The 15,614-nt window shown below is 38.2% G+C and overlaps 1 protein-coding gene across 8 annotated transcripts in view; it reads left to right on the forward strand.

Annotated features, from left to right (window-relative positions):
* The window catches only part of VWA3A (von Willebrand factor A domain containing 3A), a 247,492-nt gene that overhangs the window by 176,759 nt on the left and 55,119 nt on the right, over window positions 1-15,614 (forward strand). For all 8 annotated transcript variants that reach the window (XM_056534783.1, XM_056534789.1, XM_056534787.1 and 5 more), the window contains 4 exons: window positions 10,783-10,902; window positions 11,509-11,583; window positions 13,159-13,303; window positions 14,638-14,809. In XM_056534783.1, coding sequence (XP_056390758.1) covers window positions 10,783-10,902; window positions 11,509-11,583; window positions 13,159-13,303; window positions 14,638-14,809 — 512 coding nt within the window. The remainder of the gene's footprint in view (window positions 1-10,782; window positions 10,903-11,508; window positions 11,584-13,158; window positions 13,304-14,637; window positions 14,810-15,614) is intronic.

The following is a 15,614-nucleotide window of genomic DNA, read 5'->3' on the forward strand; positions in this document are numbered from 1 at the left end:
GACCTGCAGCGTGGATCAGCAGTTGGGTGAGTGACAGCCTCCTGCTGTTGCTTAGCAACAGCTCCCAGCATGCAAAAAGGGCATGCTGGGAGCTGTAGTTATGCAACAGCAGGAGGCAGACCACCACAACTCCCAGCATTCCCTTATGGGCATGCTGGGACTTATAGTTTTGCAATAGCTGGAGGCACATTTTTTCTATGGAAAAGTGTACCTTCAGCTGTTGTATAACTACAACTCCCAGCTTGCAGCTAAAGTGCATGCTGGGAGTTGTAGTGGTGCATCTGCTGGTTGCATAACTACAACTCCCAGCATGCCCGTTGTCTGTCGGTGACTGCTGAGAGTTGTAGTTTTGCAACAGCTGAAGGCACACTGGTTGTGAAACACTTTTTTTACTTAACTCAGTGTTTCACGACCGATGTGCCTCCAGCTGTTGCAAACTACAACTCCCAGCATGCACCGAACATGCTGGGAGTTGTAGTTTTGCAACAGCTGGAGGCACACTGGTTGTGAAACACTGAGTTAAGTAGCAAACCAGTGTGTCTCCAGCTGTTGCATAACTACAATCCCCAGCATTCCCAGCCAAAGTAGTATGCCTCCAGCTGTTGCAAAACTACAACTCCCAGCATGCACTGATAGACCGTACATGCTGGGAGTTGAAGTTTTGCAACAGCTGGATGTTCCCCCCCTCCCCAATGTGAACGTACATGGTACACTCACATGGGCGGAGGTTTACAGTAAGTATCCGGCTGCAAGTTTGAGCTGCAGCAAATTTTCTGCCGCAGCTCAAACTGCCAGCGAGAAACTACTGTGAACCCCCCGCCCGTGCGACTGTACACTAAAAACATTACACTACACTAACACACAATAAAATAAAAAGTAAAAAACACTACATATACACATACCCCTACACAGCCCCCCTCCCCTCCCCAATAAAAATGAAAAACGTCTGGTACGCCACTGTTTCCAAAACGGAGCCTCCAGCTGTTGCAAAACAACTACTCCCAGTATTGCCAGACAGCCACTGACTGTCCAGGCATGCTGGGAGTTTTACAACAGCTGGAGGCACCCTGTTTGGGAATCACTGGCGTCCCTAATTTAGGCCTCATATGCGCATGGCGCTCTCACTTTGGAGCCCTGTCGTATTTCAAGGCAACAGTTTAGGGTCACATATGGGGTATCGCCGTATTCGGGAGAAATTGTGTTACAATTTTGGGGGGTATTTTCTGCTATTACCCTTTTTAAAAATGTCAAATTTTAGGTAAAAAATTTGTTGTTTTTTTTACATATGCGAAAGTCGTGAAACACCTGTGGTTCACTTTACCCCTTGTTACGTTCCCCAAGGGGTCTAGTTTCCAAAATGGTATGCCATGTGTTTTCATTTTTTTTTGCTGTTCTGGCACCATAGGGGCTTCCTAAATGCGGCATGCCCCCAGAGCAAAATTTGCTTTCAAAAAGCCAAATGTGACTCCTTCTCTTCTGAGACCTGTAGTGCGCCAGCAGAGCACATTTCACCCCCAAATGGGGTGTTTTCTGAATCGGAAGAAATTGGGCTTCAAATTTTGAGAGTTTTTTTAAAAATGTAAAATTTTTGGGAAACCAAGCATTTTAGGCAAACATTTTTTTTAATTTTTTTTACATATGCAAAAGTCGTGAATTACCTGTGGGTTTTAAGGTTCACTTTACCCCTTGTTATGTTCCCCGAGGGGTCTAGTTTCCAACATGGTATGCCATGTGGTTTTTTTTTTTTTTTGCTGTTCTGGCACCATAGGGGCTTCCTAAAGGTGACATGCCCCCCAAAAACCATTTGTCGCTCCTTCCCTTCTGAGCCCTCTACTGCGCCCACCGAACAATTAACATAGACATATGAGGTATGTGCTTACTCGAGAGAAATTGGGTTTCAAATACCAGTAAAAATTTTCTCCTTTTTACCCCTTGCAAAAATTAAAAAATTGGGTCTACAAAAACATGCGAGTGTAAAAAATGAAGATTGTGAATTTTCTCCTTCACTTTGCTGCTATTCCTGTGAAACACCTAAAGGGTTAAAACACTTACTGAATGTCATTTTGAATACTTTGGGCGGTGCATTTTTTATAATGGGGTCATTTGTGGGGTATTTCTAATAAGAAGGCCCTTCAAATCCACTTCAAACCTGAACTGGTCCCTGAAAAATAGTGAGTTTGAAAATTTTGTGAAAAATTCTAAGCCCTCTGGTGTCTTCGAAAAGAAAAAACTCATAAATTTTATGATGCAGACATAAAGTAGACATATTGTATTTGTGAATAAAAATAAAATGTATTTGGAATATCCATTTTTCTTACAAGCAGAGAGCTTCAAAGTTAGAAAAATGCAAAATTTTCAAGAAAGGATGCAATTTACCACAAAAAATTACCACTATGTTAAAGTAGAATATGTCACGAAAAAATAATCTTGGAATCAGAATGATAACTAAAAACATTCCAGAGTTATTAATGTTTAAAGTGACAGTGGTCAGATGTTCAAAAAACGCTCTGGTCCTAAGGTGTAAATGGCCTGGTCCTTAAGGGGTTAAATGGGAAAATGGGGGTTATTCAAACTTTTATTAGGGAAGGGGTTAAATGATCTTTAGTCCCTTTTTTTTTTTTTATGCAATGTTATAGCTCCCATAGGGGCTATAACACTGCACACACTGATCTTTTACATTGATCAATGGTTTCTCATAGGAAACCATTGATCAATGATTCTGCAGCTTGACTGCTCATGCCTGGATCTCAGGCACTGAGCAGCCATTCGGCGATCGGACAACAGGAAGCAGGTAAGGGGACCCTCCTTCTGTCCTACAGCTGTTCGGGATGCCCCGATTTCAGGCGGACGTCCCGAACAGCTCCCTGAGCCAATTGACATTTGTTTACTTTCACTTAAGACATGGCGTTCAACTTTGAACGCCACGTCTAAAGGGTTAATAGCTATTAGCTGCGGCCATTGTTAGAGGCCAGGCCCAACCCGCTGTGGCCCCCTGTTATAGAAAGGGAAAGGACCCAGGATGTAACCGGTACGTCCTTGGTCCTTAAGGGGTTAAAACAGTTTTTTGCTATTGCATTCCTTATGGTAAATAAAAAATCTTTCTAATGTACTTTGTTTAAAAAAATTAAGTTTTCTGTGTTTTATTTGTGTTTAAAAAAGCTGCCACTAGGTGTCCCCCTACTTGTCCAGAGCGCATTTCTCCCATCTTTGCACAGACTTTTGACTCCTGCTGGCCTGGCAGAAGTCCAAAATTAGGAAATGCAGTCTGGAATGCTGGGGGGGGGGGTGCAGCCTTAGCCAATCATAGCTCATTTCACACTGAACTGCTCTGGCCTGTGTGTAGCAGTGTGAGGGAGGAAGTTCTCCCCTGTGTGGCTTCAGATGATGTCACAGCTGCTGGGGAACGCCCCTTCCCAGTCTGTGAATCTGACTGAGCAGAAAATAGATATCAGTGGTATCAAGGTAGAAAACTGGGGGGGGGGGGGGCAGTAAACTGGGAGGATTATAAAATGTAATAAGATCATGAAAGGTACTGTTTATCCCCTTAAGGATGAGCGCCGTAAATGTACAGCATTGCTAAGAGTTACTTAGCGCACAGCGCCGTACATTTACAGCACTGCGTTCCGTGATCACCTCGTCTCCGGACGTGGAGCAGCAGCCATCCCGGCATATCACCCAGCTGGAGGCACACTTTCTGAAAAAAAGTGCCTCCAGCTTTTGCATAACCACAACTCTCAGCATGGCGGAACATTCAAAAGGCATGCTGGGCGTTGTAGTTATGCAACAGTTGAATGCACATAACTACAACTCCCCGCATGCCCTTTGGCTGTCCGTGCATGCTGGGAGTTGTAGTTATGCAAGAAGAAAAAAAAAAAGTGCCACTAGCTCTTGCATAACTACAACTCCCAGCATGCACGGACAGCCAAAGGGCATGCAGGGAGTTGTAGTTATGTGCATTCAGCTGTTGTATAACTACAACATCCAGCATGCCTTTTGACTGTCTGTGCATGTGGAGAGTTGTAGTTATGCAACAGCTAGAGGCACACTTTTTTTTATGTAAAAGGAGAAAAAGACCCCCAAAATCTGTAACACAATTTCTCCTGAGTACAGAAATACCCCATATGTGGCCCTAAAGTACTCTGTGGGCGCACAACAGTGCTCAGGAGTGAGACACAAAATTGTGTCAAACATCTGTGGGTTATAAATGCTCACTGTACCCCTTATTACATTCCTTGAGGGGTGTAGTTTCCAAAATTGGGTCACAGGAGGGTGGTTTCCTTTGTAAGTGTGACATGGCCCCCAAAAACTATTCTGGCTAAATGCTCTCTCCAAAAGCCGAATGGCACTTCTTCCCTTCTGAGCTATGTTGTGCGCCCGCAGAGCACTTTATGTCCATATATGGGGTATTTCCTTACTCGAGAGAAATTGGGCTACAACATTTTGGGAGTTTTCTCCTATTATCCCTTGTGGAAAAGAAAAATTTGTCATAACACCAACATTTTAGTGAAAAATATAAAATTCTTCATTTTCACGTCCCACTTTAAGGAAAAGTTCGTCAAACACCTGTGAGGTGTTACGGTTCACTGTTCCCCATGTTCCTTGAGGGGTGTAGTTTCCCAAATAGTGTGCCATCTGTTTGTTTGTTTTTTGCTGTTCTGGCACCATAGGGGCTTCCTAAATGTGACATGCGCCCCAAAAACCATTTTGGCTCTTCAAAAGCCAAATTATGCTCTTTTTCATCTGAGCCTTGTAGTGCGCCCGCAGAGCAATTTGCATCCACATATGGGGTATTTCCATGCTAAAAAAAAAATGGGGTTACAAATTTTGGGGAGTTTTTTCTTATACCCCTTGTGAAATTGAAAAATTTGGGGTAACACCAGCATTTTTGTGAAAAAAATAACATTTTTCATTTTCACGTCCCACTTTAACAAAAGTTTGTTACACACCTATTAGGTGTTAAGGCTCCATGTAACCCTTGTTAAGTTGCTTAAGGGGGTGTAGTTTCCTAAATAGTGTGCCATGTGGTTTATTTTTTATTTTTTGCTGTTCTGGCACCATGGGGGCTTCCTAAATGCAACATGCCCCCCAAAAACCATTTCAACAAAATTCTCTCTCCAAAATCCCAAAGTTGCTCCTTCCCTCCTGAGCACTGTAGTGTGCCTGCAAGGTACTTTATGTCCACATATGGGGTATTTATATGCTCAGAAGAAATGGGGTTACAAATTTTGGGGGGAATTTTCTCCTATTACACCTTGTGTAAAGGAAAATTTGGGGTAACACCAGCATTTTAGTGAAAAAAATTAAATCTTTCAAGTTCATTAATCACCAAGCAATCACTCCACCCATTGAAGCAGACAGGCTCCCTGTCATCAGCTGACTAGTGAGTCAGGTCTCGGCTGCATTGCAACCTGAAAAAATCTGAGACAACAGTCATCTTGTATGCTGTTAAAAATAAATATTGAAATGAAAATCACATAAGAATTGTGAGAAAACCATCACAAACAGGAACAGACACTATATTATGAACTACACTAACTTTACAGACCCTGTAGCATAGTCAAATAAAAAAAATCCTGGAATACCCCTTTAACAAACTTTCTGAGTGTCATTTTGAATACTTTGAGGGGTGCATTTTCTATAATGGGGTCCATTATGCAGGATTTCTAACAGAAAGGCCCCTCAAATCCAATTCAAACTGAACTGATCCCTGAAAAATTCAGATTTAAAATTATCGTGAACATTTGGAAAATTGATGCTAAACTTTGAAGCCCTCTCAATGTAGAATATGTTACAGAAATACAGTCTTGGAATCAGAATGATAAGTAAAAGCATCCCAGAGTTATTAATGCATAAAGTGACACAGGTCAGTTTGAAAAACATGGCTGTGTCCATAAAGTCAAAATGGGCTATGTCTTTAAGAGGTTAAACTGTATATGAAGAAGATGCTAACAAGAATGATTGTAAGGGAATGTCCACACAAGAATGATTGTTAGGGAATATCCATGCAAGGGTAATAATTCTTGTGTGGACATTCCCTTATAATAATTCGTGTGTGGACATATCCCTATAATAATTCTTGTGTGGACATATCCCTATAATAATTCTTGTGTGGACATATTCTTATAATAATTCTTGTGTGGACATTCCCTTATAATAATTCTTGTGTGGACATATCCTTATAATAATCCTTGTGTGGACATATCCTTATAATAATCCTTGTGTGGACATATCCTTATAATAATCCTTGTGTGGACATATCCCTATAATAATTCTTGTGTGGACATATCCCTATAATAATTCTTGTGTGGACATATTCTTATAATAATTCTTGTGTGGACATTCCCTTATAATAATTCTTGTGTGGACATATCCTTATAATAATTCTTGTGTGGACATTCCCTTATAATAATTCTTGTGTGGACATTCCCTTATAATAATTCTTGTGTGAACATTCCCTTATAATAATTCTTGTGTGAACATTCCCTATAATAATTCTTGTGTGGACATATCCCTATAATAATTCTTGTGTGGACATATCCTTATAATAATCCTTGTGTGGACATTCCCTTATAATAATCCTTGTGTGGACTTATCCCTATAATAATCCTTGTGTGGACATATCCCTATAATAATCCTTGTGTGGACATATCCTTATAATAATTCTTGTGTGGACATATCCTTATAATAATTCTTGTGTGGACATATCCTTATAATAATTCTTGTGTGGACATCTCCTTATAATAATTCTTGTGTGGACATATCCCTATAATAATTCTTGTGTGGACATTTCCTTATAATAATCCTTGTGTGGACATATCCTTATAATAATCCTTGTGTGGACATTTCCTTATAATAATCCTTGTGTGGACATATCCCTATAATAATTCTTGTGTGGACATTTCCTTATAATAATCCTTGTGTGGACATATCCCTATAATAATTCTTGTGTGGACATATCCTTGCAATCATTCTTGTGTGAACATTCCCTTATAATAATTCTTGTGTGGACATTTCCTTATAATAATTATTGTGTGGACATATCCTTATAATAATTCTTGTGTGAACATTCCCTTATAATAATCCTTGTGTGGACATTCCCTTATAATAATCCTTGTGTGGACATATCCCTATAATAATTCTTGTGTGGACATATCCTTATAATAATCCTTGTGTGGACATATCCTTATAATAATCCTTGTGTGGACATATCCTTATAATAATTCTTGTGTGGACATATCCCTTATAATAATTCTTGTGTGGACATTCCCTTATAATAATCCTTGTGTGGACATATCCTTATAATAATTCTTGTGTGGACATATCCTTATAATAATTCTTGTGTGGACATTCCCTTATAATAATCCTTGTGTGGACATACCCTTATAATAATTCTTGTGTGGACATATTCTTATAATAATTCTTGTGTGGACATATCCTTATAATAATTCTTGTGTGGACATATCCTTATAATAATTCTTGTGTGGACATATCCTTATAATAATTCTTGTGTGAACATTCCCTTATAATAATTCTTGTGTGGACATATCCTTATAATAATTCTTGTGTGGACATATCCTTATAATAATTCTTGTGTGAACATTCCCTTATAATAATTCTTGTGTGGACATATCCTTATAATAATTCTTGTGTGGACATATCCTTATAATAATTCTTGTGTGGACATATCCTTATAATAATTCTTGTGTGAACATTCCCTTATAATAATTCTTGTGTGGACATTCCCTTATAATAATTCTTGTGTGGACATATCCTTATAATAATTCTTGTGTGGACATATCCTTATAATAATCATTGTGGGGACATTTCCTTATAATAATTCTTGTGTGGACATATCCCTTATAATAATTCTTGTGTGGACATATCCTTATAATAATTCTTGTGTGGACATTCCCTTATAATAATCCTTGTGTGGACATATCCTTATAATAATTCTTGTGTGGATATCCCCTTATAATAATTCTTGTGTGGACATTCCCTTATAATAATTCTTGTGTGGACATATCCTTATAATAATTCTTGTGTGGACATATCCTTATAATAATTCTTGTGTGGACATATCCTTATAATAATTCTTGTGTGGACATATCCTTATAATAATTCTTGTGTGAACATTCCCTTATAATAATTCTTGTGTGGACATATCCTTATAATAATCCTTGTGTGGACATATCCCTATAATAATTCTTGTGTGGACATTTCCTTATAATAATTCTTGTGTGAACATTCCCTTATAATAATCCTTGTGTGGACATTCCCTTATAATAATTCTTGTGTGGACATATCCTTATAATAATTCTTGTGTGAACATTCCATTATAATAATCCTTGTGTGGACATTCCCTTATAATAATTCTTGTGTGGACATTCCCTTATAATAATTCTTGTGTGGACATATCCTTATAATAATCCTTGTGTGGACATTCCCTTATAATAATTCTTGTGTGGACATATCCTTATAATAATTCTTGTGTGGACATATCCTTATAATAATCATTGTGGGGACATTTCCTTATAATAATTCTTGTGTGGACATATCCTTATAATAATTATTGTGTGGACAATCCCTTATAATAATTCATGTGTGGACATTTCCTTATAATAATCCTTGTGTGGACATTTCCTTATAATAATCCTTGTGTGGACAAATCCTTATAATAATTCTTGTGTGGACATATCCTTACAATCATTCTTGTGTGGACATATCCTTATAATAATCCTTGTGTGGACATTCCCTTATAATAATCCTTGTGTGGACATTTCCTTATAATAATCCTTGTGTGGACATATCCTTATAATAATTCTTGTGTGGACATTCCCTTATAATAATCCTTGTGTGGACATTTCCTTATAATAATTCTTGTGTGGACAAATCCTTATAATAATTCTTGTGTGGACATATACTTATAATAAATCTTGTGTGGACATTCCCTTATAATAATTCTTGTGTGGACATATCCTTATAATAATCCTTGTGTGGACATTCCCTTATAATAATCCTTTTGTGGACATTCCCTTATAATAATCCTTGTGTGGACATTCCCTTATAATAATCCTTTTGTGGACATTCCCTTATAATAATCCTTGTGTGGACATATCCTTATAATAATTCTTGTGTGGACATATCCTTATAATAATCCTTGTGTGGACATTCCCTTATAATAATTCTTGTGTGGACATATCCTTATAATAATTCTTGTGGGGACATTCCCTTATAATAATTCTTGTGGGGACATTCCCTTATAATAATTCTTGTGTGGACATATTCCTATAATAATTCTTGTGTGGACATATCCTTATAATAATTCTTGTGTGGACATATCCTTATAATAATCCTTGTGTGGACATTCCCTTATAATAATTCTTGTGTGGACATATCCTTATAATAATCCTTATGTGGACATATCCCTATAATAATTCTTGTATGGACATATCCCTATAATAATTCTTGTGTGGACATTCCCTTATAATAATCCTTGTGTGGACATATTCTTATAATAATTCTTGTGGGGACATTCCCTATAATAATTCTTGTGTGGACATATCCCTATAATAAATCTTGTGTGGACATATCCCTATAATTATTCTTGTGGGGACATTCCCTATAATAATTCTTGTGTGGACATTCCCTTGTAATAATTCTTGTGTGGACATATCCTTATAATAATTCTTGTGTGGACATTCCCTTATAATAATTCTTGTGTGAACATTCCCTATAATAATTCTTGTGTGGACATATCCCTATAATAATTCTTGTGTGGACATATCCTTATAATAATCCTTGTGTGGACATTTCCTTATAATAATCCTTGTGTGGACATATCCCTATAATAATTCTTGTGTGGACATATTCTTATAATAATTCTTGTGGGGACATTCCCTACAATAATCCTTGTGTGGACATATCCTTATAATAATTCTTGTGTGGACATTTCCTTATAATAATCCTTGTGTGGACATCCCCTTATAATAATTCTTGTGTGGACATATTCTTATAATAATTCTTGTGTGGACATATTCTTATAATAATTCTTGTGTGGACATATCCTTATAATAATTCTTGTGTGGACATATTCTTATAATAATTCTTGTGTGGACATTTCCTTATAATAATTCTTGTGTGGACATTTCCTTATAAAAATTCTTGTGTGGACATATCTTTATAATAATCCTTGTGTGGACATATCCTTATAATAATTCTTGTGTGGACATTTCCTTATAATAATTCTTGTGTGGACATTTCCTTATAATAATTCTTGTGTGGACCTATCCTTATAATAATTCTTGTGTGGACATTCCCTTATAATAATTCTTGTGTGGACATATCCTTATAATAATTCTTTGTAGCTTCCATTAATAATTCAAACCGTAAAGCTAACCTGGATTCCTTCTACAACAAATTTCCACCTTTCCTGACAGATACCAGTCACAGATTTCCCAATCATTGGAGCTCAGATTTCATGCTGATTTCATAGATTTCAAGGTAGAATCTGCATTGGAGACTACCTTGAAGTTCATGTACATACAGTACCCTAATAGAGCATCAGCTTTTAGTATTTAAGGTGACCATATACCTCAGATTAAAGTCATCCAAACCTGCCAACTTGGGTAAAAACCGCTCCAAAATATAGTAAAAGACACAGTAGAAATCCAAGTGTGTGCCTCCAGATTTGATGAAGGAAAACTAAACAGTGTGAACTTACCTTATGTATTATCATTTTTCATGTATCACCTCAGTCTCTTCAAATTTTCCTTTCCCTTGAAGGGTTGTGCTGCTCGTGGACCTATCTCTTGAGAACGCCTTGCACATTATACATATTCAGCATTCTCTGAGACTTGTACTGGAAGAACAGATGGCCAACAAGGATTTATTTAACATTATTGTGTAAGTTATTTCTTTTGTCTACAGTTACAGCCAAACTTCACTTAGAAAATCGCTATTCTGTTTCTAACGATAGATTAAATATGATATGTATAAGCAGTAGCAACATGTTCCTGGGGCATTACATAAGACTGGGGCTACACAGTTGAAAATCATATGCACCCTACATGAAAGTTGTAGTCTCTTAGTCCCTGTGGAGGAAAAAGGATCTAGGAATGTTGAATGTTATCCATATCATATTGGGAAAAAAAATCATTTTGCAATTCATTTTGCATTGCAACCTAAATGTTCATTGGGGAGATTTGTCAAAACCTGTGTTGACCAGATGCTCATAGCAACCAATCAATTTGTTTCTTTATTTTTTTTAAAAGGTCTCTGAAAAATACTGATTGGTTTCTATGGGCACCTTGTCAACCTTTCCTCTACACAGGTTTTGATGAATCAACCCCCCATGTGTATTAGCTGTGTAACCCAATTAGGACGGGTGAAGAAAAGAGAAGAATAGGTGTTAATGGTAATAATACCGTATCTAAGTAGAGATAGATCCATGTAGAATTATAAATCTCTATCTTATATTGAAGTTGCAGATTCTTGTCTTATATCTTGCAGATTCGGCGGTGATGTACACTTTTGGAAGGAAGGAATGGTTCCCACAACATCTGAAAATTTGCAGAGTGCATGGAAGTAGGTTCCATGAAGCGAGTGTGTAATTAGAAAACAGCCTATTGTTTAAAATGTGGTTTTTATGTTAGGCATATTTTTGGTGATGTTTTTTTTTAATTTTTTTTTACGAATTTTGCATTGTACTAACTATATTCTAAAATCATCCTGTCTTGCAGTTTCAGTTCTGGCCACTAAGCCTAAAACTAAGCTGAGACTTCCTGTTCTGTACAGATAATTTCTCAGCAGTGCCCTCCACAGATAGGATTACAGAGAAATGTGACACCAGTGTATAGACAGTGTATCTGTTGCTCACATATTAGCCTCCCTCTCCCTCCAGAATGTCTATACAGAGTATGCCCAGACACTGCTGTCATTGATGTGAATGGAACAGCGTCAGTCCATTATTGCCTATATCCATGGGGCTGATTGTAAAGCATATCTCTAAATAGTGAACATCACTATGAAAGAGTGCCTCTCATTATCTTGTTAAATTGTATAATCCTCCCAGTTCACTGCCCCATCATGATAACCCCCCCTCCCCCCCGCCTTTATTTTTTGTTATTTTTTTTAGTTTTCTACCTTGATATTGGTCTTTATTTTCTTATTTTCTGCTTAGTCTCAGTCAGATTCACAGACTGGTAAGGGGCGTTCCCCAGCAGGTGTGACATCATCTGAAGCCATACAGGGGGAAACTTCCTCCCTCACTCTGCTACACACAGCCCAGAGCAGTTCAGCGTGAGATGAGCTATGATTGGCTAAGGATGCACACACCACCCTAAGCACTCCAGACTGCATTTCCTGATTTTGGACTTCTGCCAGGCCAGCAGGAGTCCAAATTCTGTGCAAGAGAAAGGGGGAAATGTTCTCTGGACAAGTAGGGAGACACCTAGTGGCAGCATTTTTTTTTTTAACACAAAACATAGAAAACAAAGATTTTTTTTTTTTTTACCAATAGCAAAAAATTTTTAATGAGTGCCCATTGAAGTATACGCATCTGAACCAGTTACACAGGGATCACATACATATTCTATAGAGACATTTAACTGTATAACCTGATCTCTAGCACTGATCACATAGGACGTTTACGTTGAAGACTGTTCTGCTGTATGATAATTCTCCAGTTTCAGAATATCTTTCTGTCTAACCTCCCCAATGGAGTGGATTTTGATGCTGTTTTAGATGTGGTGTTACATAGCTGTTTTTTATTAGTATTTTTATTGATTTCAATGTAGACTCAAATCAAAACCACACAGAAGAAATGACATGCCACTTATTTTAGGGTATGTTCACACATTATCCTAACATTATCTGGGTGACCAGATTTTATCTGCATTGGTGAACACCAAATGTTTTCAAAAGAAATGAGCTGAAAAAACTGATAACATTTCACCCATCTTTCACATAAAAGAATAAAACTAAAAATATATGTATAGAATATTAACAGAAGACAGTTCAAGACTTTTTTCTGAGAACAAACATTTACATCCAGAAATATTGTTTACATGTAATGCATATATTTTCTTCCATAGGCCACAAAAGGGTTTCTGTTCAGGCATGAGATATGATTATTAGTGATTTTTTTAATCTTATTTTCAGGTGGGTGCTCACTTTGGAGTGTGAAGGCAGCCGAAACGTTCTTGGTGCCATTAAAAGAGCAATAGAGTGCAACTTCATAGATAAGGAAAACCAAGAATCCCAGGGAATGTATTTATTTACTAGTGGGATTCCAGATCAGGAAATGGTGAGTTTCAGATACATGTGAATTGTGACCCTGAGTGTTTGCTATTTTTGAGGCTAGCTGGCCACCCCTGAATCAAATCGTTAAGGCCAGGTTCACACTACAGAATTTCCAACTGTAATTCTGCTTAGGTGCAGCAGAATCCCGTTGCTGTCAATGGGATTCTGCTGTACAGTGCACACTACAGAATTTCTGTGGCAGAAATTCCACAGTCAAAAGAATGAACTTGGCAATTCTTTAGGAAGAATCAGTTTTGCAAACATTGCCATCTATGGGGACAGCAGTGTCTGCCTGGTCCTAGCGCCAACTGACTCAGTCAGCTCTGGCCACACTCAGAATCTTTGGCCGTATTTTGTCCAGCCTGAAGTTCCAAAGTTAAAGGGGTTATCCAGGATAACATAGCTTCTTTGTTCCAAAACAGCACCATACCTGTCCTCAGGTTGTCTGTGGTATTACAACACTGATCCATTCACTTCAGTGGAAATGAGCTGCAATACCACACACAACCTAAGGACAAGTTTTTCTACATCCTGGATAATCCCTTAAAGGAAAACAGTCATCCTTTTCACCCACACTGAACCCAATACACCGGGTAATAGTACGGGTGAACAGGAGACAGATGCGGGGTCTCTGACTTATATACATACCTTCAGTACGGCACCCGGTCCCTCTGAAAATCCTCTTATGTTCGCTGAATTGCACGCTGGAGGTGCGCCCGCTGACTGAATTTAAATATTCATGATCACTGGTCACTTGAGCGCTTGTGCCTACTGAGTGCTCACATGACCAGTGACCATGAACATTAAAATATAGCCGGTGGGCCCGCCTCTAGCGCGCAATTCAGCAAAGATAGAAGAGGATCTTCATGGGGACCAGGCTGCGGACAGAAGTTATGTATATTAGTCAGACACCCTGCATCGGTCTCCTGTTCATCTGCACTATAACCCGGTGTATTGGGTTTAACGTGGGTGAACTGGATGACCGTTTTCCTTTAAGGCCTTTTTCAAACTGCCGTTTAGCTCCATTATATGCAGTTACATCAGAAACAATGGGAGTTTAGTGGAGAAAATATTAGTGCATGCAGTAATTTTTTCTCTGCTAAACTCTGGTAAACTACCGGATCCCTGACGGACCCTATTCAAGTCAATGGTATCCATCAGGACCTGGTGGTGTCAGATTTGCTCTGACCCGTCTTGGGGCCGATTAGCACAAAAAAAAATCTGAATGAATGACCTAGAACGGGACAGGGCACAAATTATATAAATTTATATACCTCTGTATGCTTCTGTAGATTTTTATATACGGTAGTTAATAGCATACAAAACTTCCTTCTACAGAACACAGTGCTTTCCTACTTGTCAGAAGCAGTCGCTGGATGTAATCTACAGCTCCATGTTTGTTTTTCTACAAGCAATGAAGACAGTGACAATGACAATAGAGATACAGCTCACGTTGTGCAGGAATTAGCCCATGTCACTGGTGGAAGGTTTCACTGGTTTGATGACACAGGTAAGTACTATAAAAATACTTTATTAACCAATAGTAGGGTACAGTGGATATTACTATCCTGTTAGATACAGTAGATGAATCCGATGAATTACAGACTTCATATTAGTACATTGAAAATTATGGTAATATTCAATAATATTAAAGCAGGGATGAGGCTGTTGCAAGTGTTAATTTTAAGGGGTACTCTGGTGAAAAATATATATATACTCTAGTGGAAAACATTTTTTTTAAATCAACTGGTGCCAGAAAGTTAAACAGATTTGTAAATTACTTCTATTTAAAAATCTTAATCCTTCCAGTACTTATCAGCTGATGTATGCTCCAGAGGATGTTCTTTTCTTTGTAAATTTATTTTCTTTCTGACCACAGGGCTCTCTGCTGACACCTCTGTCCATGTCAGGAACTGTCAAGAGCAGGAGAGGTTTGCTATGGGGATTTGCTTCCGCTCTGGACAGAGGTGTCAGCAGAGAGCACTGTGGTTAGACTGAAAATAAATTAAAAATAAAAAGAACTACCTGTGGAGCATGTAGCAGCTGATAAGTACTGGAAGGATTAAGATTGTTTTAAATAGAAGTAATTTACAAATCTGTTTAACTTTCTGGCACCAGTTGATTAAAAAAAAAAAATGTTTCCACTAGAGTGTCCCTTTTAAGTACCAGAGTCCCCTTTAACTCTGATCTTTAAAGGGTTACTCCACTGGCCCCCTCCCATAGACTTGCATTGAGGGGGCGTAGCCTGATGTCACGAGGGGCGTGGCCGTCCCCTGCAGCGTGCACACAGCGTTCGGAACTAAATGTTTTGAGCG

The sequence above is a fragment of the Hyla sarda genome, chromosome 8 (genome assembly GCF_029499605.1).
Source record: "Hyla sarda isolate aHylSar1 chromosome 8, aHylSar1.hap1, whole genome shotgun sequence".
NCBI classification, from domain to species: Eukaryota; Metazoa; Chordata; class Amphibia; order Anura; family Hylidae; genus Hyla; species Hyla sarda.